This window comes from Cynocephalus volans, chromosome 1, assembly GCF_027409185.1.
Source record: "Cynocephalus volans isolate mCynVol1 chromosome 1, mCynVol1.pri, whole genome shotgun sequence".
NCBI classification, from domain to species: Eukaryota; Metazoa; Chordata; class Mammalia; order Dermoptera; family Cynocephalidae; genus Cynocephalus; species Cynocephalus volans.
Window position 1 is genome coordinate 301922627 of NC_084460.1, and position 22703 is coordinate 301945329.

The 22703-nt window shown below is 49.5% G+C and overlaps 1 protein-coding gene across 1 annotated transcript in view; it reads right to left on the reverse strand.

Annotated features, from left to right (window-relative positions):
- The window catches only part of ANKMY1 (ankyrin repeat and MYND domain containing 1), a 58669-nt gene extending 37446 nt beyond the window's left edge, over positions 1-21223 (reverse strand). The window contains exons 1-7 of the mRNA XM_063086981.1: positions 21090-21223; positions 18486-18675; positions 15468-15611; positions 5038-5510; positions 2744-2960; positions 2267-2431; positions 986-1458 (exon numbers count right to left, since the gene is read on the reverse strand). Coding sequence (XP_062943051.1) covers positions 986-1458; positions 2267-2431; positions 2744-2960; positions 5038-5510; positions 15468-15611; positions 18486-18675; positions 21090-21223 — 1796 coding nt within the window. The remainder of the gene's footprint in view (positions 1-985; positions 1459-2266; positions 2432-2743; positions 2961-5037; positions 5511-15467; positions 15612-18485; positions 18676-21089) is intronic.
- Between the last annotated feature and the right edge of the window lie 1480 nt (positions 21224-22703).

The following is a 22703-nucleotide window of genomic DNA, read 5'->3' on the forward strand; positions in this document are numbered from 1 at the left end:
CACGGACTTGGATCCCCATACTGGCCAGCCGCCAAGAAAGACAAAACCACAACAGTAAAAATACCAACTTGATGCCATTAAAAAAAAAAAAAAAACTGTACTGAACACACAGACTTTTTTTCTTGTCACTATTCCCTAAGGAATACGGAATAACAGCCATTTACACAGCGTTCCCACTGTTGTTAGGTATGAGAAGTAATCTAGAGGTGATTTAAAGCGTACGGGAGGATGTGCGCAGGTTCTGTGCAAATACTGCACCATCTTCCAGCAGGGACTTGAGCGTCCTTGGGTTTTGGTGTCTGCAGGAGGTCCTGGAACCCACCCCCAGGGACCCCGAGGGATGACTGTATGTGGCTGCAAACAGGAGGAGTAGTTTAACAGCCTTTTCAGATAATTGTGGAGATTCTGTTCGGTACTACGTGCAAACCAACCAGTGTAGTTTAGTGAGCTGCAATGTGAAACTGGAGACCACGTCAGTGAGCTCCTTGCACTCGGCCTCTTCTTGTTGTGGGCGGATCTGCACCCACACCTGCAACTTTGCCATGTCGGAACTTGGTCACATGGGAAAAAACGGGTTCACTTTCTACACTGGTCTTTCCAATGTTGACAAATGTCATCAGAAAGTCAAACTCGTGAATGTCATCTCGCCCAAAAGTCTCTAAGTCCGGGGAAGCCATGAAGGTCTCAGTGGTGGATGTCAATGTCCAAAATTTTAACTTTCACTTGAAACACGAATGTTACCACTGGCAACAAACACTGTCAGATGCCTTCTTAAAGGGGCAGGTTCACTACATTCAGTAGAATGAACAACTACAGTTGGTTGTTCTTTCAGGAGGGGGAAAAACAGGAAAGGAATGGTGGATTCTGCTTGTGACTCAAACCCTGGGGGAAGTGTGTTCCCCGGGAAAACCACCCTACTTGGTCTGCAGCAGAGGTGCATCCCCCTGACGGCGACCCTCTGCCCCACCGTCCGCGCCCGACTTACTTGGCCAGCGACAGCACCATCTTCCTCATGGTGCCCCTGTCGGAGCAGCTGGTGCCGGAGGCAGGGACCATCCCCAGGCTGTGGATCTCAGCGCTCCTCTGAAGCAGGCCCTGCGGGAGCTCAACGGAGAAGCTGCGCACACACACGTTGGACTCGAAGTTGGTCTCGCTGCTGCACAGGGTGCCCCTGTCCAGGCTCCCCAGCACGTCCTCAAGCCCACTCTCCATGTCGCCGACAGTGCTGTCCTTCCCTGACAGCGACTCCTTCTGGAAGCTGCTCCTCAGGTCTAGGGACTCCCGAGACAGCTGGATGTCCTGGGAGAGCGCATCGTCCTCAACGCCCACCACCTGCAGCTGCTGCCTGGGTTCCCGGCTGCCCTGTGCAGGCACATGCACCTCGCCACAGAGGGACTCCTGGGCCATTTCAGCAAAGGAGAATGACAGGTTTGGAATGACTAGGGACTTGAGAGTTGCCTTTGGAAAGTACCAAAAAAAGTATTATCAAAAGAAAGCAGAAATTAGCGACAATCTCACTCTTGGCCCTCTTCAGCAAGACCAGTGCTCATGGCCCAGAGCAGCCCTCAGAGCACGAGACTGCAGCCTTCTGCCAACCTGCAGAGACAGTCGTTGTCACGCAGAAACCTGAGCCTGACCAGCCACCGCTGAAGTGCACGGCGTGTGTGGAGAGACCCGGGACGAGAAGGCAACTGTCACTGACGGTGATTACACACAGAAATATCGTCCTCTCGATACATTAGGCTACATAAAATATTCTACTAGAATTAATTTACATGCTTTACTTTTTTAATGTGGCTACCTGAAAATTTAAATTATGCCTGTGGATCACATTGCGGCTCATGTGATATTTCCGCCAGCTGGCACCGCTCTTGACCTGCACTTGCTGTGTTTCTCAGGGTGTGCTCCCTGCAGCAGCAACTGGTTAGAAGTGCAGGTTCTCGGGCCCCACCTAGGGGGCGCTCACAATGCCGTCCTCCCTCCACCCACCTACCCTCCTCCCTTCCTGCCCACCACGGGAGGGGTAGGCCTCAGGACCCAGCCGCTGTGCACGTGGCTCATAAGGGACATGCGTCTCTCAGCATCCGTGACATCAAACTCAGGACAGCTTGGGGCTGCCCAGGCCCCCTCCCTCTTACCGTCTCCACTGGCCTGATCTTTTCATTCGCCCATGTGAGCCTGGCCCCCACGGCAGGAGGGAGGTGGCTGGGTGGGCATGTAGGTAGGGAGATGGGCGGTGAGCGGTGTGGTGGCCACGAGGGCTGACCTGGGGCTCGGGCACGGTCCTCTCGGCCACGTTGGACTTGAAGGAGCAGCTGGGGTAGTACAGGAGGAAGCTCATGCCAAGTGGCGTGAGGCCCTCATCCGAGCACTTGTTCACGTCGGCCCCGAAGTCCAGGAGGAGGTTGACGATGTCATTGTGACAGTGAACCTGGGTGACATGCGGACAGCAACTGGCCCTCAGCAGGGATGAGAGGGCAGGGCGCCGGTGCTCACATGCGTGTGACAGAGGATAGAAACGTCAACATGCCCCGGGCCCTCCTTTCCATCTGACCCTGCATGTCACACTTAGGGGAGTGGGCTTGATGCTGGACGGCAGGTGTGGGCACGTCAGCACCCCAAGCACCCCTGCTTAGTCCTTGTGGAGAGGGGAGTGGGCCCCACCCATGCAAGTGTGCCACGTGGGGGACCCCCACAGGTCAGCGCTGCTTCAGGCACCTGCCGGTGGGGGATTGGGACTTACAGCGGCTGCAGCAAGCACAGTATAGCCATTTGCATCAGCCACGTCGGCACTGGCCAGGCCGTCCCTCAGGATCCCATTAATCCAATCATAGTCCCCTTCCTCGGCCTTCAGGATCATCTCCATGGAAAGGCGCTCCTTGGGCCCGCAGTTCCCAAAAGCGCCACGCTTCCCCTCCAGGATGGCGCCCATGTTCCAGCTGGTGTGAGCCTTCTTGTTCCTGGCAACACAACATAACAGGCTTCAGTGGTGCTACACTGAGCTCCGGGGCGCCCTGCACCTCCTGTGAGAAAGGGCTGCGGGTGGGCCGCCTCCCTTTTCCCCTCCTCCTCTCACTCCTCAGTCCCCTACACCGCCCAGGCCCTCTTTGTTCCCCCCACAATCCACTCCTCCGGGCACCCTGAGCCCTGGTGGCTGCACTGCCGGCTGGTCATGGTCAGCATGGATGCTTGCAGTAGTGGGGGCACACACCTGGCATCTGGAGTAAAGATGCTCAGGCTAAATGTCTGCAGGAATGTGCTGGCTACAAGAGGACCTGTGCATCTCTGATTCACTGGGTCACTCCATGTGGGCTCCCACAGCAGGTGCCCGGGGTGGAAAGGAGGCTGGCAAACACGAGTCCACTGCTCAGCACCAACCACCCACGTCCCGCCCTCTGCTTGTTCACTTTCCTATTTAAGAACATGCATGTACCATGGCCCATTCACCACATTACACTGAAGCCTCCTGTGTTCATATAACCCCACTTCATGATCAAGAAACCAAGGGTTTATGGGGACTTCTCTCCCCCAAAATCATCAGCAATCAGGGGCTCACTTGATATTTGCATGATAGATGGATGGGTGGGTAGATGAATGGATAGATGAATGGGTAAATGGAGAGATAGAGAGATGGAGGGATGGATGGATGGTTGGATGGATAAACGGGTGCCTGGGTGGGTGGATGGGTTTTTGCATGGATGGATGGGCAAGTGGACAGATGGATGTATGGATAATGGGGAGGTGGATGGGTGGATGGATGGATGGGTGGGTGAGGGGATGGGTGGTTGCATGAATGGATAGATAGATGGAAGAATAGAAGGAAGAATGCGTGGATGGATGTGTGGATGGATGCGTGGATGGATGGATGATGGATGGGTGGATGGATGGATGGGAGGGTGGGTGGATGGGTGGTTTGCATGGATGGATGGGTGGTTGCAAGGACGGATAGATGGATGGAAGGATGGAAGGAAGGAAGAATAGGTAGATGGATGGATGATGGTTGGGTGGATGGATGGATGGGTGGGTGAGTGGATGGGTGGTTGCATGGATGGATGGGTGGTTGCAAGGACAAATAGATGGATGGAAGGAAGGAAGAATGGGTAGACGGATGGATGATGGCTGGGTGGATGGATGGGAGGATGATGGATGGTGGATGGATGGATAGATGGATAGATAGATGGATGGATGGTGGATGGATGGTTGCATGGATGGATGGAGTAGACAAGTGTGCTCAGGAAATATGAATTCTAAGACAGTGTAGTAATATCTGAGGACAAATTTTAGGCAAGGAATTAAAATGTTCTTAAATATTTTAACTTAAAAAAATTAAAGTTTTCCTTAGGTGGCCACTGACTCTCCCGGGGCTGTGGGTGGTGGGTCTTTGGAGACAGAGCAACTCCATCTTTTCACGGCCTTGGAGAAGCCAGACGCCTAGCCAGCCCCGAGGCCCAACTTCTGCCCTGTGTTCCACCCATGGCTCTTGGCCAGATCTTTCATCAACACGAGACGGAAATAACAATCCCTTCTCTCCATGTCAATCCCGTGCAGGGACTTGAACCACAAAACATCGATCCTAGGGGTTGGGACACTAGCTATGACCTGCACAAAAGGACACATACACAGGTCCCAGGGCCAGGATCGGCCCTCTGCTCCACCAACTCAAGATCTATCCTGAGCCCCATCTCCTTCCAGCCTCTGGATGTCCAACAAGCAACCTCTGACCACTCCTCCCCTCAAGAGCAGGTGTGTAGGATCCGGGGACCCCTGCTCCCCTGCGCAGTCAACCTGGCTCCCCCATGGCTTCCCCCACTCAGGAGGCCCGTCCCGGCTCAGGAGCACGGCAGGGGCAGTCCCTCCTCCTCCATGATCAGTCACTTAGACAAGAAAAGCACACTGACGTTAACCTGAGGAACAGCCCTCAGAGCTGCCGAGGCCCTGAGTGGCCGCCAGGCACTGCAGGACTTTGGGGACCCACCCCAAACGCACGCCTGTCCACACAGGGACACTGGGATGGAGGAGAAAGGTCAGCCTGAACACCTGAACTTGTATGTTTGCTTCTGGATTTTGACCAACAAAGGGGTCTCATTTGTTATAAACCAGGGCTCTTCCTCCTCGGTAAATGGAGGGGTGTCACTGACAGCAATCCAGGCATCCAACTCTTTACGGAAAGAGCTGGTCATGGGCAGGTGACAGTTGTCGGTGGAGTAGGTGTGCATTTCTGGAGGCAGCGTTAGGTCATCATTCAGAAGAAACTGCTTATACTCATAGAAAAAGGGGTCCTGCCCCTCGTGCAGGTCCCCCTCCAGTCTCTCCTCATCTGAGAGGCTGATTCTAGCAGGACAGCGCGTGAGGAAGCCCGAGAACTCAGGGCAACTGAGGAGGGAGAAGCTGTTGGGGGTCTCCGTGCACAGCTTGACCAGGTGCTCTCGGAACCACAGCCCCACGTCCTGGCTGCCGTCAGGGTAGGTCTCGATGCCTGGACCAAACCGCTCGTCCGCCCTGTACAGCCCCTGCCAAAGAAAATTCAGTAGGGCCAAAAAGAGAGAGTTCAGCAGAGCTGTATGCTTTGTGACCAGTTTTGTAAAATCAGAAGAAGAAAACATATTCCTAAGAAATGTATTCATTCAACAAACATTTACTGAGGCTCATGTGCACCAGGCACTCTCTCAGGACAGAAAAGCCAGCGCTATATAAATAGCAGCTGTGTCAGTGGAGAAGGACACTGTGGAGAGAGCAGGGAGGGGTGTGGGGGCCGAGGTGGTCAGGGAGGCCCCTCTGAGAAGGTGAGGACATGACCGAGGGTCTCAAGGTGAATGCATGTCGGATGCCCCGTGTGGGTGCATTTCAGGGAGCCCGCCCAGGCACCCCCACCAGGCTGGGGCAGCAGCGTGGGCTGCAGGTCAGGCACAAGGTCAGACAGATCTCAGCAGGAGTGAACTAAGTAGGGGGTGAGGGGAGGAGAAGGAAGGGGAAAAAGAGGGACAGGAAGGAGGAGGAGGAGCTAATCCTCGCTTCCAAAACCCAGCAGAAGGAGCAATTTCCAGTCCTTTCCAGATGCTACCACTGGGTGGGGCAGTGTCTCTCTTGGGGTGGAAGATGTGCAGGGAGGAGAGAGCCCAGGAGGGTCTCAAACAGGAAGCAATGAGAGCAGCTGCAGTGAGGAGGGAGGCCGGTGTCCCAGAGGAGGCACACCTTCCTGACACAGCGCTGAAGGATGCCTGGAGGGCACGGGATGAGGGGAGCAGAGGATACAGCAGGTGCAGAGGTACCAAGGCCTGAAACAGTGACACAGTGGGGCCACTTTGCTCCCTGGGGCTGCACCCTCATCCCCGAGACGGGTCGGGCTCCCATCTCCACTGTCCCAGAATCTCTGGCAGCAGGCGGGGGCTTGGCACTGGGATGTGGGGCCTCGGGACACAGAGCACCCCCCAGAAGCTTGCAGCCAGGATGGCTTCCCCCTGCAAAGGAGTGGGGGTGGGGTGAGGGGGGTACGTATTTCCAGAACAATCTGGAGTGGCTGGGAAGGGCGGGTGCAGCAAAGGGGCTGCACATTCATCCTGGAAGCTTTAGGGTCACTGAGGAGGTGTAGGCCATAGATCAGATGGGCCACGACGAAAATCTGGGGGGCAGGGCAAGAAAAGGAGACCACAGGCAGGGAGGTGGCAAGGGGAAAAGCAGCCACTGCGGATTTATATAGAGCCCAGAGATGCTCATAGCCTCGACCCTGTGATTTCAGTTCTAGGAATCCATAATAAGAAAACAACCGAATGTCATCAGAGATACAGTCACACGTTAGGTCACCACGACAGTACTTATAACAGCAAATAATAATAATAATAACCCAAAGGTGAAATAAAGGCGGGTGTGTCCACAGGATGCAACATGGCTCAGGCTTTAGAAACTCTGTGGCTTGCACACACTTGCTTTTTGACCAAACAATCCCACTTCTAGGAATGCAGCCCAGAGTTGGCCAGCAAAAATGCACAAGGATTCGTGTGCCGTTTGGTACAACAAAGACTGGGCGAAAGTCCACACCATCGGTCCTTCCGGTCAGCTGTCAGAAGAAGCAGGGTCTGTCTCCAGGATGACGTCAAAGTCACAGGCCGAGCAGAGTGTGCATGTGCAGAGGGCGCTTCCCATCACCCAGAGGGGAAAGGAACCAGCACACACACGTGCTCACATGCTGTAAATGCAACACTACGCCCCAAGCTGTAAAGACGGTCCCCTGTGCAAGGGAGGGATCAGGGTGGAGGAGAAGGGGGCGAAGCTTGACTCCACTAGATGCCCCTTGTTCTCTACATCTGACTCTGGAAGAATGTAAATTTTTTACATAATTACAAAAGAAAATTAAAGATAGATTTTAAAAATAGGACAAAGAAATGATAAATGTTTGTGGTGATGGATATACTAATTAGCCTGATTTGATCATCACATGGCATATACACATATTGAAATACTACTCTGTACCCTACAAATATGTACAATTGTTATGTATAAATTGAAAAATTAGCTGGGTGGTTAGCTCAGTTAGAGTGTGGTGTTGATAACACCCAGGTCCAGGGTTCGATCCCTGTATCAGCCAGCTGCCACACACACACACACACACACACACACACACACACACACACACACACACACACAATTTTTTAATTAAATGAAAAAATTTTATTTTAACACCAAGGTCAAGTATTTGGATCCTTGTATCAGCCAGCTGCCAATAATAATAATAATAATAATAATAATAATTTAAAAAGTGATTATTCCTTTAGTCACAGATTCAGTGATAGATTTGAAAGCATACAATATTCACTGTAAAACTTTAAACTTTAAACATACCCTCTGTCATAAGAATGTGATAAACTAAAAAAAAAAAATTTTTTTTTAAATACTACCAGTGGAGGTTGACATAAAATTTTCATCACTTCTCAGGAAGATTATCAGATCTGTCTTGCACATACTTTTTTCTTATTTACCTGTAACCTTCTTTAACTCTTTCCCTTTCTTCTGTCTATCCCCATCCAATCCATCACCGAATCCTATCAATTTTACCTCCAAGCAATATCCCAGATGCCCTTACTCCTCTGTCACCAGAGCACCACTCATGTCCAAGCCAGCACCTTTGCTGGGACTTCTGGAAAAGCTCCCTAACTTCTCTCCCACCACCATTTTGCCTCTCTTCAGTCCATCCTTCACACAGGGGCAATAAGTTTAAAAAAGAAGAGAAAACAAAACAAAATAAAGCAATTGAATGTAGCTCTATGTCCAGGATTAAGCAGAGAAGAATCAACTCACGTGCCTCCAAACATGGTGATTTGAGTCCGTATCCATGTGGATAAGCCCAAGGGACAAAAAAAATGGCAAAGAAACTGTGAACTACCTTCAGTAATCATAATGGTAGTAATAATGCTGTGTTGTTATTCTGAAGCAATTGTACATATTTTATGAGATAAAGCAAATAAGAAATATTGTCAATAGCTAGAAACCAAGATTTTAAGCCCAAGAGAAAAGAAATACAAATATAATACCATAGCTGTTAAATAAAAACCCTGCATTCCTAAATTGGAATTGGAAATATCAGTATGAAATAAAGATGTATTTTCCCATTAAAAAGTATTTTCTAGATCTTTCTACTGAGAAGGCGTAGAAATAATAACCAACCAATGCAGTAGTAATGAGCACCCAAATTGTTGTCTCCAATACCACGTCCCACTAAAGGACCAGGCTCAATGGATAAACGATGGATTCCAAGTTCTGAGCAGGAAATGTAGAAATGAGCCTGGAACTTCTTGTTATACCAGAAAGCAAAAAAAAACCTGCTGGAGTCATGTCAAAATCTCAAGAGCTAGAGAGGCTCTGCCTGGCCAAAGATGGAACAATTTGGGCATCCAAAAGCATAGTAACTGCAATGGACTGAAACACATCAAATGTGTTAAAAATCCATGAGTTTATAAAGATCCACAAAAAAAAAAAAAAAAGGAAGAATCCCCACTGATCACCCCTGCAGGATGTCAGGAAATCAATTTATTATTTTGAAAGCTGGTAAAAAAATGGAAAAAATCGGGTGTGTATCCTGCCTTTCCTGTACAAACTGCCTCAAGGTAGCCACATAGTTGATGAAGGAATTCACTGAAAATAAAAGAATTCTAGCTAATAATGGAGAAGGAGTAATAGAATTATAATGTCACCATTTTGCATCCCCTAATGAAATAACAGCTCTAGAGAATGACCATCAACATTCTCTAAAGCCATCAGAGGAAAGACTGATGGGTCCCTGCAATGAATGGCTGGAATGAGGCTGCGGACACTTGAATCCACTCATAATCTCAAGATCACATAAACAACAACAACTAGACGTGTCTCCAGATGTGATTTTTAGACAAAGACGCCAAGGCTAGGCAGTGGAGAAATGATAGTCTTCCCAACAAATGGAGCTAGAACAAGTGGATACCCACATACGAAGGTGGAGGAGCAGCAAGGGGTGGAGAAGACACATGAAACACAAAAATTAACTCAAAATGGACCACAAATACAAAGCTTAGAAGGAAACAGGGATGAAAACCTTAGTAACCTTAGCTTCAGCAAAGATGTCTTAAATAGGACACAAACAAGCAAGAACTGTGAAAGAAAAACTGATAAGTTGGACCTCATCAAATTTTTTAAAATTCTGCTTTTCAAAATACGCCATTAAGAAAATGAAAAGGCAAGCCACTACTGGGAGAGAATATTTATAAATCATGTAACTGATAAATGCTTGTGTCCAGCATATATATAAAGAGCTCTGCAACTCGATAAGAACACAAATAACCCAATTAAAAATAAGTAAAACATGTGAATAAGCACCTCACCATATAAGTTAAATAGATAGCAAGAACATAAAAAAAAGTTCATCATCATTAGTCATTAGGGTATTAGAAATTCAAACGATAAGATACCATATTACACACATAAGAATGGCTAAAATAAAAAAGACTGGCAACGCCCAGTGTTGACAAAGATGTGTAGCAATTGGAACGTTCATATATTGATGGTTAAAGTGCAAAATGGCGCAGCCACTTTGGAAAACAGTTTGGCAGTTTCTTAAAAATTTTGCCATATACCTACCATTATGACAGGAAATTCCACTCTTAAGTATTTATCCAAGTGAAAATAAAGATGTATGTCCACATGAAAACTTGTAATCAACTGTTCTCATAAGCTTCATTCAAAATAACCAAAAACTTGAAAGAAATCAAATGTGCATCTACTGGTGAACCAATAAAAAATAAATTTGTATTATATCCATACAATGGAATACTACTCCATAATAAAAACATAAACACTGAAAGATGCAAAACATGTATGAATCCCAAAATATCATGCTCTAAGCAAAATAAATCAAACATGACCTACTATATACTGTATGATTCAATTTATGTAAAATTATAGAAAAAGGGAAACTACAATGATGAAAAGGAGTTAGTGATTGCCAAGGGCTAGAGAGTAAAGGTAGAGGGATCAACTATGAAGAGGAAGCAGCAACTTGGGGGACGGTGGAAATGTTCTAAATTATGATCAAGGTGGTGGTGACATGGCCGTAACATTTGTCCAAAACTCACTAAGTTGTTCACTTAAAATCAGTGAATTTAATTGCATGCAAACTATATTTCAATAAAACTGACCAAAAAATACAAAGAAAAACTAAGAGAATCATTCAACCAGAAGAATAAAATACTCAGGATAAAAAATGAAAGACAAAGAAATGGGGACCAGACCCCCACCTCCCACAACCAGGCACACTGCCAGCACCTCAGGGCCCACCCAGAGACCCGGGGTATGGAGCCAGGGACTGGACCCCCCACCCACAACCAGGCACACCACTAGTGCCAAGGAGCATGCCAGAAACATCACCTCTGGTGGCCCACCACAGCCACCACAATAACTACGGCTGCCATTAAAGCAGCTAGACAGCACAACCACCACACAGATGGTCCGCCAGCCACTTGAGTGCATCGACACAAGGAGAGCCACCAGCAGAGATAAAGAAAAGAAGAGGATGTCTCTCTCCACAAAGCCCATTCCAGAGTGACAGAAGAAGCATCTGCTCTATGATAATATTGGGGGACCTGAATACACCTTTCAGCAATGGACAGATCATCTAGGCAACAAATCAACAGAATAACCACTACTCTTTCAGGGGGAGAGAAGAAAACCAGGGTTATCAGTGGTGGGAGGTGGGAGGGAGGGGGATAGGGAGAGATTGGACAAGGGGCATAAAGAATGCGTACAATTTGTAACAATATACATACTAGTAATATTGATTTGATCAACATATGTCAACACTGAATCCCAAAAATATGTATAATCAATTATGATTCAATAAAATATTAAAAGAAAATTAAAAGAAATGAGGATAAGAGACATAGAGGGTACCGTGAGTAGGTCTAACATACCTGTAACTGGAACCCCAGAAAGAGAGATAAGAGAAAATGAGGCAGAGGCAATATTTGAATAACTAGTGGTTGAGAATTTTCCAGATCCATAACGAGATACATCATAGTAAAACTACAGAAAACCAAAGAGAGAGAGAAAACCTTAAAGCAGCCAAAGAAGAGACAGATTATATTTATTCAAAAGAGCAACAGTTAGACTGACAGCTGACTTTTTGGCAGCAAAAGTAGAAGCCAGGAAACAAAGGGGGTGTCTTTCCTGTGCTCAGGGAAAGTATTAACCTAGCGTTCTGGATCCTGTGGAGATATTGCTCAGGAACTAGGTAAAAAGAACCAAACAAACTAATTTTCAAATAAGCAAAAACTACAACGTATGACATCTTCATATGCACATTCAAATTCTACATGTATTCTTCAGGCAGAAAGAAAATGACCCTTGATAAAAGACCAGAAACACAGGGAGAAATAAGAGCAGAAAAGATGACAATACCTAGCTAAACCTAAAAACGCTCACTGTATAAAACAATAATAATTTCTTGGAGAGAAATATATATAAGCTATAGAGAGAGATAGATATAAAGCCACTTTATTGAGGTATGATTGACATTTTAAAAGATGTATATATGTAATGTATATATTCAATGAGTTTGGGGATAATTTTACACCCATGTAACCATCACTACCATAAAGGCCACAGACACATCCATCACTTCCCAAAGTTTTCTCTAACCCCTATATACTTGTGATAGATCCAAATAATAGCATATAATTCAAAAGGGTTAAACGGGGTTAAAGTAGTCTAAGATTCTTGCATTTTCATAGAAAAAGAAAAGGTATCAATTAATACTAGACTGATAAGTCGAGACTCATGCTGTAATTTTTAGGGTAGTGCTGAAAGAAAAGAAAAAGAGTGTATAACTTTCAAACTGATAATCTAAAAACAAGGTGATTTTTAAAAATATATTAATACAAATGAAGGCAAAAGGAGAGAAGAAATGTAGAAAAGGTGGAACAAATAAAAAGTGCACAATAAGACAGTAGATTTAAACCCAAACATATTACTATTAATATCAGATGTACATGGTCTAAATCAGAGCTGTCCAATGGAAAAATCATGAGCCAAATATATGATTTTAAATTTTCTAGTAGTCACATTACAAAAAAGTAAAAGGAGGCAGGTGGAATTAACTTAAATATAATATTTTTATTTAATTCAATCTTTCCAAAGTATCATTTCAACATACATTTAATATTCAAAACTATTTAGATATTTTACATTCTTTGAGTCTTAGTAAGTCTTCAGGGTCTGGCACGTGTTTCGCATTTGCAGCACACCCTACCTGGATCAGACGCATCATGAGGCCTCAGCAGACACACGTGGCCAGTGGCCACCATATCAGACAGTACAGGTCTAAACGTCCAATGACAGTTATTGGACTAGATTTAAATAAACACTTACATATTGCCTTGGGTCAAATGTCCCCCCAAAACTTAGTCCTCACTGTGACAGTGTAAAGAGGGTAGGGAATCCTATTATGATAATTGAAAGGTGGGCCCTTGAAGAGGTGATTAGATTGCAGGACCATGCCATAGGGAATGGATTCATAATGACGGTCATGGGTGTGGCTCTGATGGCTTTAATTTAAAAGAAGAGAATGTGAGAGGTTTGTCACTCTCTGCTCCACCATTTTCTGCCATGTGAGACCCCTGGGTCACTGTCGTCACCACCAAGACCCTCACCAGATGTGTTCCCTAGATTTTGGACTTCCCAACCTCAGAAACAGTAAGCAATAAATTTTGTTTTCTTATAAATTACCCATTCCAAGCATTTTGTTATAAGCAACAGAAATGGACTAAGACACATATACACTTTTTAAACATAAAGAGAAGAAATATCTAAAACATAATGGAACAGAAAGGTTGAAAGTAAAACTATAGAGAAAGACACACCATAAGAAAAATAACTCTCAAAAGCTGATAGAGGGCCGAACCCATGGCGCACTCAGGAGAGTGCGGTGTTGGGAGCGTGCTGACGCTCCTGCCGCGGGTTCAGATCCTATATGGGAATGGCCGGTGAACTCACTGGCTGAGTGCCGGTCACGAAAAAGACAAAAAAAAAAAAAAAAAGCTGATAGAGCCTTATTAATATCTAAAAATTAGACTTAGGATCATAAAGCAGTATAAGAGATTTTTTTAAAAAAAGAGGGGATCACTTCATAATAATAAAAGGTTCAACCCAGGAAGATAAAATAAATCTAAAATTCCATTCATCTAATAATATGGTCTCAATATACATAAAGCAAAATTTGACAAAATTTTAAGGAGGAAAAACAAATTCAAAATTATAGTGGGAGATTCTAACATACTTTTCTCAGTCATTCATAGAATGAGCAGGCCAAAAAATAAATTAAGTTTATACAAGATTTAGAGCAACACGAATAGCAAAATTGACCTAAAGGACACATATAAAATATTGCACTCAGCAAATGCATTTTCTTTTTATGAATACACAAACACTTAAAAAGTTGGCCATGATTTGGTCACGTCTCAACAAGTTCCAAAGAACTGAAATCATACAAAGTATGCAAGTATGCAGGAGATCAGTAACAAAAAACGACTAGACCCCAAACGCTGAACATGAACCAATACCCTGATTAGATAAGCCACGGGTCAAGAAGAAATCACAATAGAAACTAGAATACACTTTGAACAGACTGAAAATGATAATATCATATCATCAAAACTGTAGAACACAGAGCCTTGCTCAGAAGGAAATGTGTGTATCTTTAAATTTTCACTAGATAAGACGAAAAGCAGAAAATCAATAAGTGAGAAAAGAATAGTAAATCCTTTTTTTTTTTTTTTGGAAGAAAATAATAAACAACCAGATAATGAAACATAACCAAGTGGAGAGAAGATCGACTGAGCCAAAAGTTGATTCTATGGGGAAAAAAAGATTAATAAAATTGGTAACCCCCTGGCATGCCCAACCGAGGGGAAATGAGAAGGCACGCAGGCCACAAAGAGGGGCTCAAGCATTGCCCACCGAGCAGGGAAAAGCCAGGCAAAGGCGAACACCTGCTGGAAAGGCCGAAATGAAAACCACACCAACAACGCCGACGGAAGTGAGCATGCCCAGCAGCTGGGGCTCTCCTGCACCGCCGGTGGAAGGGGACACAGGACAGCCCCTGGGGAAAGTGGGGCAGTCATTCACCACACAGCCCCGCAGGCCCAGTCCCAAGCGTTCACCCAAGTGAAATGAAAGCCTGTGTTCGATGCTTACAGCCCTGCACTCACAGTCCCCCAACGCTGGAAGCGCCCTCACGTCTTTCTGTGGGGAATGGACAGACTGTGGTGGCTCGATCCCCTGGAAAAAGGAATGCAAAGGAACAAATCCTTGGAACACACAACCACACACATGGCCCCAAGTGCACTACACCAAGGGAAAGACGCTGGGCTGAAAACGATCCCACTGGTCCGGCATTCGCATGAGGGCCAAACTGCAGGCCAAAGCAGACCAGCCGCAGCCTGGAGGCTGTAGCAGTGATGGGTTACAAAGGGCGTGGGGCTGTATCGGGGGTGACAGAAAGGTTCTGCATTTTGATGGCACTAGTAGTTACACAACCATATGCTTGTCAAAACTCTCAGAAGTGTATATTAAAATGGGTGAATTTTACTGTAAATTATACTGTAATAAAATAAAAGGTATTTGAAAGACTAGGTGTGTTCTCCAGAGAAGTTTCAAATAATATATACAGAGTGATCCAGTTTATAGATCAAAAAATAAACATTTAGAGTGCATTTTCTTAATCTAAAATACACACGATTTGCTAATATCTTTCTGGGGAATGGAATGAGGAAGATGTTTTCACATTCTATTTATACACTTACTTTTCGTAGTTATTATAATTATTAAAAATAAGAAAGCTACTTCTAGTTAAGAAAATAAATTTCCCCAGAACCCAGTATATTTTTGTCCCATGGCCTATACACAGACTCCCCCACCTCCTCACCTGAGCACACCACAGCCCCGCCCCTCACCTGGAAGATTCTTGTCTTCATGTACATGGTGCCGTAGCCTTCACGGTGGCTGAGGTAAAACATGCCAGTGAAACTGGAGCCATCCGGCCATACGTAGGTGCCCAAGCCATGGCAGTGGTCCCGGTAAAACTGCCCACGGTACAACTGTGGGGTGGAGAGGTCAGCTCCTGGTTTCTGAGAAACTGCTGCTCTCAGCCACCCCAGAACCTGATGGCACCCTCTAAGCCTGGCTGGCTGCGGAGGCCTCGGGGGTGCCTGGCCACTGGGCCTCCTTCAAGCTCAGGTGGCCAGCGTGACTATTAGTGTTGACCAACTCTAACAGACATGCTGGCCACCCAAAGCACCCAAGGGTTGCCAGGCAGCCAGCCCCCAGCCACCCCCAGCCACGCTCCCTCCCTGCCCTCTGCTCAGGGAGGGGGTTTGAGAGCTGCCTGGGACTGCCATCTCCCTGGGGACCTTGGCCAGGTCAGTGCCCACACTGGGGTGGACAGGACCTGCCCCCACGCAGGAGCCCCACCCTGCCCAGATCCCCAGGGCTGGCCTTGGGAGGGTGGGCTGTGGACCTGGCTGGGAACACGGTGGGGCTTTGACTCATAACACCCCAAGACTGGGACTCCTGGGATGCGGGCCTTGGTGTTCTTGGCCTGAGCCCACAAATGTTAGGGGAGACTGTTGGAGTCTGTCCCTCAACTGAGGCCACAGGAGAGAAAAAGAGTGTGATCTTCATTGCGAGGGCTCTCCTGCCACTAGACAGGTAACTTTCACGCCTAGTGTTAGATGCCCGCTTCTTCATCAGAGCAGGGGTCAGGAGCGCTGTCGGCCCTCTGCGCACACAGACCACCCAGACACAACACCCAGCGATTTTTGCCAGCTTAGCGTCTCTTCCCTTTCTTCTGACAACAGAATTCCTCTTCCCTGCACAGAAGAGCCCCTAGCACGCAGGCCAGGCCTGGCCAACCAGAGGACTCCCTACCCAGACCCAGCCTTGACTTGGAGAGAGGGCAGATCTGCTTGAGTCAGCAGAGTCCCTGGATCCAGGTGAGCCTGAGGCAACATTACCCAGGACTTGTAGTAACAAGGGCCCTGCGCAGCTTCTTGCTGGATTGAATCTAAGTTCTGTTCATTACAAGGAGTTGGCCAGTGCAAGGACACTCAGCAAGCAGAGAGGAATTCGGCTGGGGGTCACTCTTCCGCCAACGTGCATTTAATTTGTATAATGCTGCAGTAGCATATCAGAGAGTCTACCCAACTAAAAAAAAAAATCTTACACTGCAAATCATTTGTACAGAATTTTAGGGGGAACTTTAGGGCCTCAGCTCCTCACATTTCCATGCATGAGATTTCTGTGCCACGCCCCAGAATGCAGGGTTGGAGGGAATATGTCCATCCTGCTCTCCAGCCCTCCCTCCATCCCCTGCACAGACCAAGAGGCTCGTGTGACCCGTGGGAACCGATGGTGCTGACAGAGTTAACAGCCCAAAGTCATGGTGGCGTGGGGCGCACTCTCTGTCCTTCTGCCCTTCTCTGGCTCATGAGCTGCCGTGGCTGGACAAGCGTCTGCTCCTGGAGTCTCCTCTGAGTCAGCGCTGCATTCCAGGTGCACTGGGAACGTGTCTATAGACGGGGACTGGGCTGGGGTGCCTGGAAGCTCTGCCTCCACCTGCAGCTGCTCCTGCTCCAAGTCCTGGAGGACTCCTGTCCTTCTTCCCACCCCAACACCCTGCCACTCCCCAGGCTACCCTGAGACCCCTGCTCATCTACGCCCCCCCCAGCTCTCCTCTGGGCAAGCACACCCCTCACAAACGACCCTCCCTGCACCAACGATGCCCAGCGTGCCTCCCCGGCCCTGGCCACTCTGAGCCCCCAATCTGCTGAATGAAAACATTCTGATGGGGCATCTGCCTGACTCACGCAACATCCACTCTCTGAAGATGCCCACATGGAAAAGAGTAGAAGGCCACAGCCATGTCTGCCAAGGTCCTGCCCCAGGCCACAGCACCTGGGTGGGGATGGACGTCTGACCAAAGCTGGGCCAGCTGACACTCTCACGGGACTCTGGAATTGGGGCTGAGAGATTCCAGCTTCGTCTACAGTTTCTTGAACTGGGGAGACTAAGTGCAGGGGATGAAGGGCTGGGCCAGGTGTCCCCAGCCTTGAGAACCAAAGCCAGAGAAACCAGGTTTCCAGAGAAGAATGAAGCATGGAAGACGGAGGCAGAGCCAGGAGCCCACGCAGTCCCCAAGAGGCCACACCAGCCAGCGCCTGCCCCCCAGGAGGCTGCAGTGCCAGGAGTCCTGGGCTGCCCTGGACTCTTTTATAACCCCTCCCCCACTCAACACACACACGCCTGCATCACCTCCAGATGAGGTCTCAGCTAACCACACAATGATCAGGGCAACACCAGGGCAGAATCCTCAACTGGGGCACAGGGCGCAGGTGAAGAGGACACATCCCTGGGAAATCTTCCAAACCCAGCATCCCACAGGGAGACGATTCAAGCCCCCCCACGATACAGCACACAGCCAGCTTGGCTGCACTCAGCTGCTCCACCCAGCCTGCGACACCAGGAGCAGCAAATGGCTTTGGCTGTGGCCCAGTCTCAGGCAGCCAACTCCAGAAAGTCTCCACTGAGGTCCACTGATGGCCTGGCACTGGGGGCAAGAACATGCTTTCATTGTCTTCAAGAACATCTTTTGCATTCTGTTTAATCTTAAACACACGGCAGTTTCGCCAATGTAAACATACAAGTTGCTACAGTAATTTGTGATTTTAAAACATCTTCTTGCTGCACAGCTTCCCAAACCTCGTTCTATGGACCTGCGTGCAAACCACAGGCACATCGGAAGTCTGAGAATTTTCTTCCCTGGGCATTTCTCAAGTAGGAGAGACATCAGCCTAGGATCCTCCCTACTGATGGACCCAAAAGTCCACATCATATAACTCTTAGAAGGAGAGAGGCTGCCATCCTCGGTGGAGCCCTGGCGAGCCTTCACGGAAGCAGCAGCAGAAGGGAGTTACCTCGCCCGTGGGCCAAGAAAATTCCCCGTATCCAAGCTTCATGTTCAGCCCAAACTCCCCTCGGTAGGTGCAGCCATCTTGCCACTCCTGCACACCGTGGACGAGCTGGATGTAGGCCTCCTTCAAGTCCCGCTCCCTCAGGAGGCCCTGGGACTCCTCTGCCTCCTCCTTGGGGGCCTCTGGGACGTCCCTAGGAGGGTAGAGAGCAGAGGGAGGGAGCCTCTTAAGAGTGAACATGTGCTGGGCGCCACCCACTGCCTCACTTCACCCTCATGACCCAGAGGCAAGTGGTGTTGTCATCCCCATTCTACAGAAAGGGAAACTGAGGTGCACATGGAGCACGGGATCGCCCAGGACCACACAGGAAGTGGAAAGCACTGTAAGGTTGTCCACTGACAAGGGCAGATGGCTGCGGCACCTGGAGGAAGGACCAGTTGGCCCCCTCCAGCCCACCACCTGTGACCCTGTGGCCCTTTGCCCCACTCCAGCTGCTGTCTGCCAGGCGAGTGTGCCCACGGCAGGGCTCTCTCTTGAGAGCCAGCAGCACCAGCCCCAAGCTGGGCCGGGAGCAGACACTCTTGGCACACTCGTGGACCCTTGGCAGGTCTGAGAGCAGCTTGAGAAGCAGCAAATTGATAGTAAGAGGCACAGACGGACAGACAGATGCAGGGATGGGGTGCACAGCAGCAGGGAGAGCACGCGGGCAAGTGCGGATCTGCTTCTTTCATGCTCTCACTATCTACAGGTCATAGCACCCCCGCCCCATCACACACACATACACACACAACATGCCCACCGCGCTCTCTAGGGGATGCTGCAAGCTGGGGTCTCTAGGCTATAGACTTGTCCCACTATCAGGCTGATGGTCTGGCTGAGCAGCCTCAGACTCTGGGAGCCTCAGACTCTGACCCCCTCCACCAGCCAGCCCCCAAATGCCAGTCATGGGCCACAGAGCCTAAGCAAAGCACCTGCCCAGTGAAGAAGGGATTTGGCCACTGAGAACACAAACTCTATGTATGCCATATTGTTATACACATATAGAAAGCCAGGAAGACAGACACCCAAACACAACAATGATATAGGCTGGGGGTGTGAATTTGGTTTGTTTCTGTTTTTCCTTTTGCTCACCTGTTGTTATGGATTCAGTTATACGTGCCCCCCCCCCATTCTTACAATGAAGTCCTAAACCCCAGTACCTCACACTGTGATCTTCTTTGGATATAGGGCCTTTACAAAGGGGATCAACTTGAGATGAAGTCATTAGGGTGGGCCCTAATCCAATAAGACTGGTGTCCTCATAAAAAGGGGACATTTGGACACAGATAAACGCATAGAAAGAGATGACATGAAGGACAGAGGGAGGAGATGGCCATCTCTACAAGCCAAGGAGAGAGGCCCAGAGCAGATCCTCCCTCACAGCCTCAGAAGGAACATACCTGCCAAAATCATGATCTTGACCTCTAGCCTCCAGACCGTGAGACAATAAATGTGTTGCTTAAGCCAGTCTGTGGCACGTCGTTACAGCAGCCCTAGCAAACTAATACATGTGTATTTTCTCATTTTTCCAGGATAAAAGTATTCTTTGGTTAATATAAAAATATATTAATAAGTGGTAAAAGATAACCTACAGTGGGAATAAGAGAAATTGAAATTTTAAAAAATTTTTCCTGAAAAAAAAAGATAGAAATGATTTTGAAGTCAAGCAGGCTAATACAAGTAATTAGCTGTAAGGCCACTGTAGGGTCATTGGAAATGGCAGCTGGCATACTGGGCGAAAGCCAGACCACCTGGCTCTGCTGCTTCTGGCTGTTTCACCTATATGGGCTCCTCAGCCCCTTCATGACTCAGTTTCCTCATCCGTAAAATGGGTACAGTGTTCGTCTGCTTGGGCCACTATAACAAACGACTGCAGACTGGCTGCCTTAGACAGCTGACGTTTAGTTATCATAGTTCTAAAGGACGGAAGTCCAAGATCAAGGTGCCAGCAGATTCAATTCCTGGTAAGGGCTCTCTTCCTGACTGGCAGATGGCCATCTTCTCATTGTGTCCTCATGTAGAGAGAGACAGAGACAGAAAGGGGAAGGGCACTCTGGTCTCTCTTCACATAAGGACACTAATCCCATCATGGGGGCCCATCCTCATGACCTCATCTAACCCTAACCACCTCCCAAAGGCCCCATCTCCTAATACCACCCCATCAGTGATCAGGGCTTCAACATATGAACTTTGGAGGCACACAAGCACTCAGTCCATAACAGGGGCAAATACAATGGGATGACAGGGTGGATTTTATGAGATGACACAGGCAAGGCTCTGAGGGCCGCACTTGGCCCAAAGTAGCCCTTACAATTAGCAATGCTGTTGTGAAGCTGCACGGGCTTGTAGGGGAAATGTTCCTCCCGTGTGCTGGAAAGTGAAATGGGGCGGGCAGAGAGGGCACTGAGACGCTCCTCAGTGGGCGCTGACATAACGCTGGGGCTCTTCTCCTGCTCCGGAGACTACTTTTGGGGGGTAAAACAACTTTCAGGGGTCTTTCTGAACCCTGCCCCAACGGTGCATTCCAGCTACCTCTGGGCCCCTGGGTCAGGGTGGGACCCCCCGCACCTTGTGGTGAAGTCGGCAGAGCTCTGCGGAGACGGCGGGTCCTGGCCGTCCTGCCCCTCCAGCGGGTCCGCGGAGCCGTGAGCCTCCCCCGAGGCCTCACGGTCTAAGGTGAAGGCGGAACGAGAACCTTCCATGTCTCTCCTCTTCGAACCTGGAGGCAAAGCAGAAGCCGCACATTCGCCCTCGGCGCACGGTGGGCGCCGGCGACCGCCCACAGCCCCTGGCCTCGGGAAGCCCAGCCCCGGAGGGCGGCGGGGTCACCGCGCCCGCGACCCGACCCCGCACTCGCAGCCCCTCCACCCCGGGATCCCCCGGCATCCCCCGGCTGCCCACGGCCCTGTCGCGGGGCCGCACCGAGGTTCTGAGAGCTCGCACCGGATCGCACCGAGGCCGCCCAGGTCGGCGGCCGGCGCAGCGGAGTCCCAGCCCGCAAGTCCCACTCAGAGCCGCCACGGCGTCGGGTTTCCCTGGAGACCGGCCCCGCCCACGCGCCCGCTGCCACTCTCGGCCCCCGCCAATCCCCGCCTCCAGCCCTCCCAGGCCCCGCCCCCAGTTTGTCTTCGCGAGCGCCCCCGAGCTCTCTGTGATCTCTCCGCCTGGCCACGCCCTAACCACGCCCACCCCCTGCCCCGGGCCCTCCCAGGTCCCGCCCCCGGGCGTCCTCGCGAGCGACCCTGGAGCGCTCCGCGACTTCACTGCGTTTCGCTCCGACGCTGCCCGCGCCAGCCGGTGGGCCCCGCGCTCCGAGGAGAAGAAGAGCTTAACGCTCCCGACACCCCCCGTGAAGAGAGCGCAGGAGCGCCTGTGACACCCGGGGAAACTGAGGCAGCCCACCGCCGCCGCTGGCGCGTGGTGGCGCCGGGACATCGTCGGGCCTGCCTGCCTCCTGCGCCGGTTTCGTGAGCTCGGTGAACGTCGTGGGAGGCCGCGGGGAGCGCAGGGCCGGGCGGGGCAGTGCTCCGGGCCGCCGCGGACCGCGGAGAGCTCTCCCGGGCAGGGCCCCGGAGGACGCGCGGGCGCCCCGACGGCCCCAGGGCGGGTATCCGGCGGGCCCGGGCTTGAGGACCGCCCTCACCCCAGCCCCTCGCCGTCCCCCAGGTGGACTCTCGGCCCTCGGTTCCTCCGCCCTCGCTCTGGACCGCTCAGCACTCCCGCCTCCGGGCTGCGCCCTCAGCTGCGTGCCAGGACCGAGCAGAGCCAGCCGGGCTGTTTAACATTCATTTTCACCAAAAGAGAGAGAGAACGGTCAACTCCATCCCCGGAGTATCCTGCAAACCCGTGAAACCAGAGCGCCATACCCCCAAAAAGAGAAGTTGTGAAGTCCTGACTCCCAGAACCTGTGAACGTGCCCTTATCTGGAAACAGCCTTTGCAGATGTGGTCAAGATGAGGTCATGCTGCATTAGGGTGGGCCCTATGTCCGGATGGCCAGCGTCCCTATAAGGAGGGAGATTTGGAGACATAAACCCAAGAGGGAAGAATACATTTCTGTTTTTTTAAGCCACACATTTTGTGGAGCTGTCACATCAGCCCTAGGAAACATACACCGTACACCACCGAATACAAATGACTAAACGATAGGTAAAAGAAAACTATTGGTGGCAAATTTGGCAAG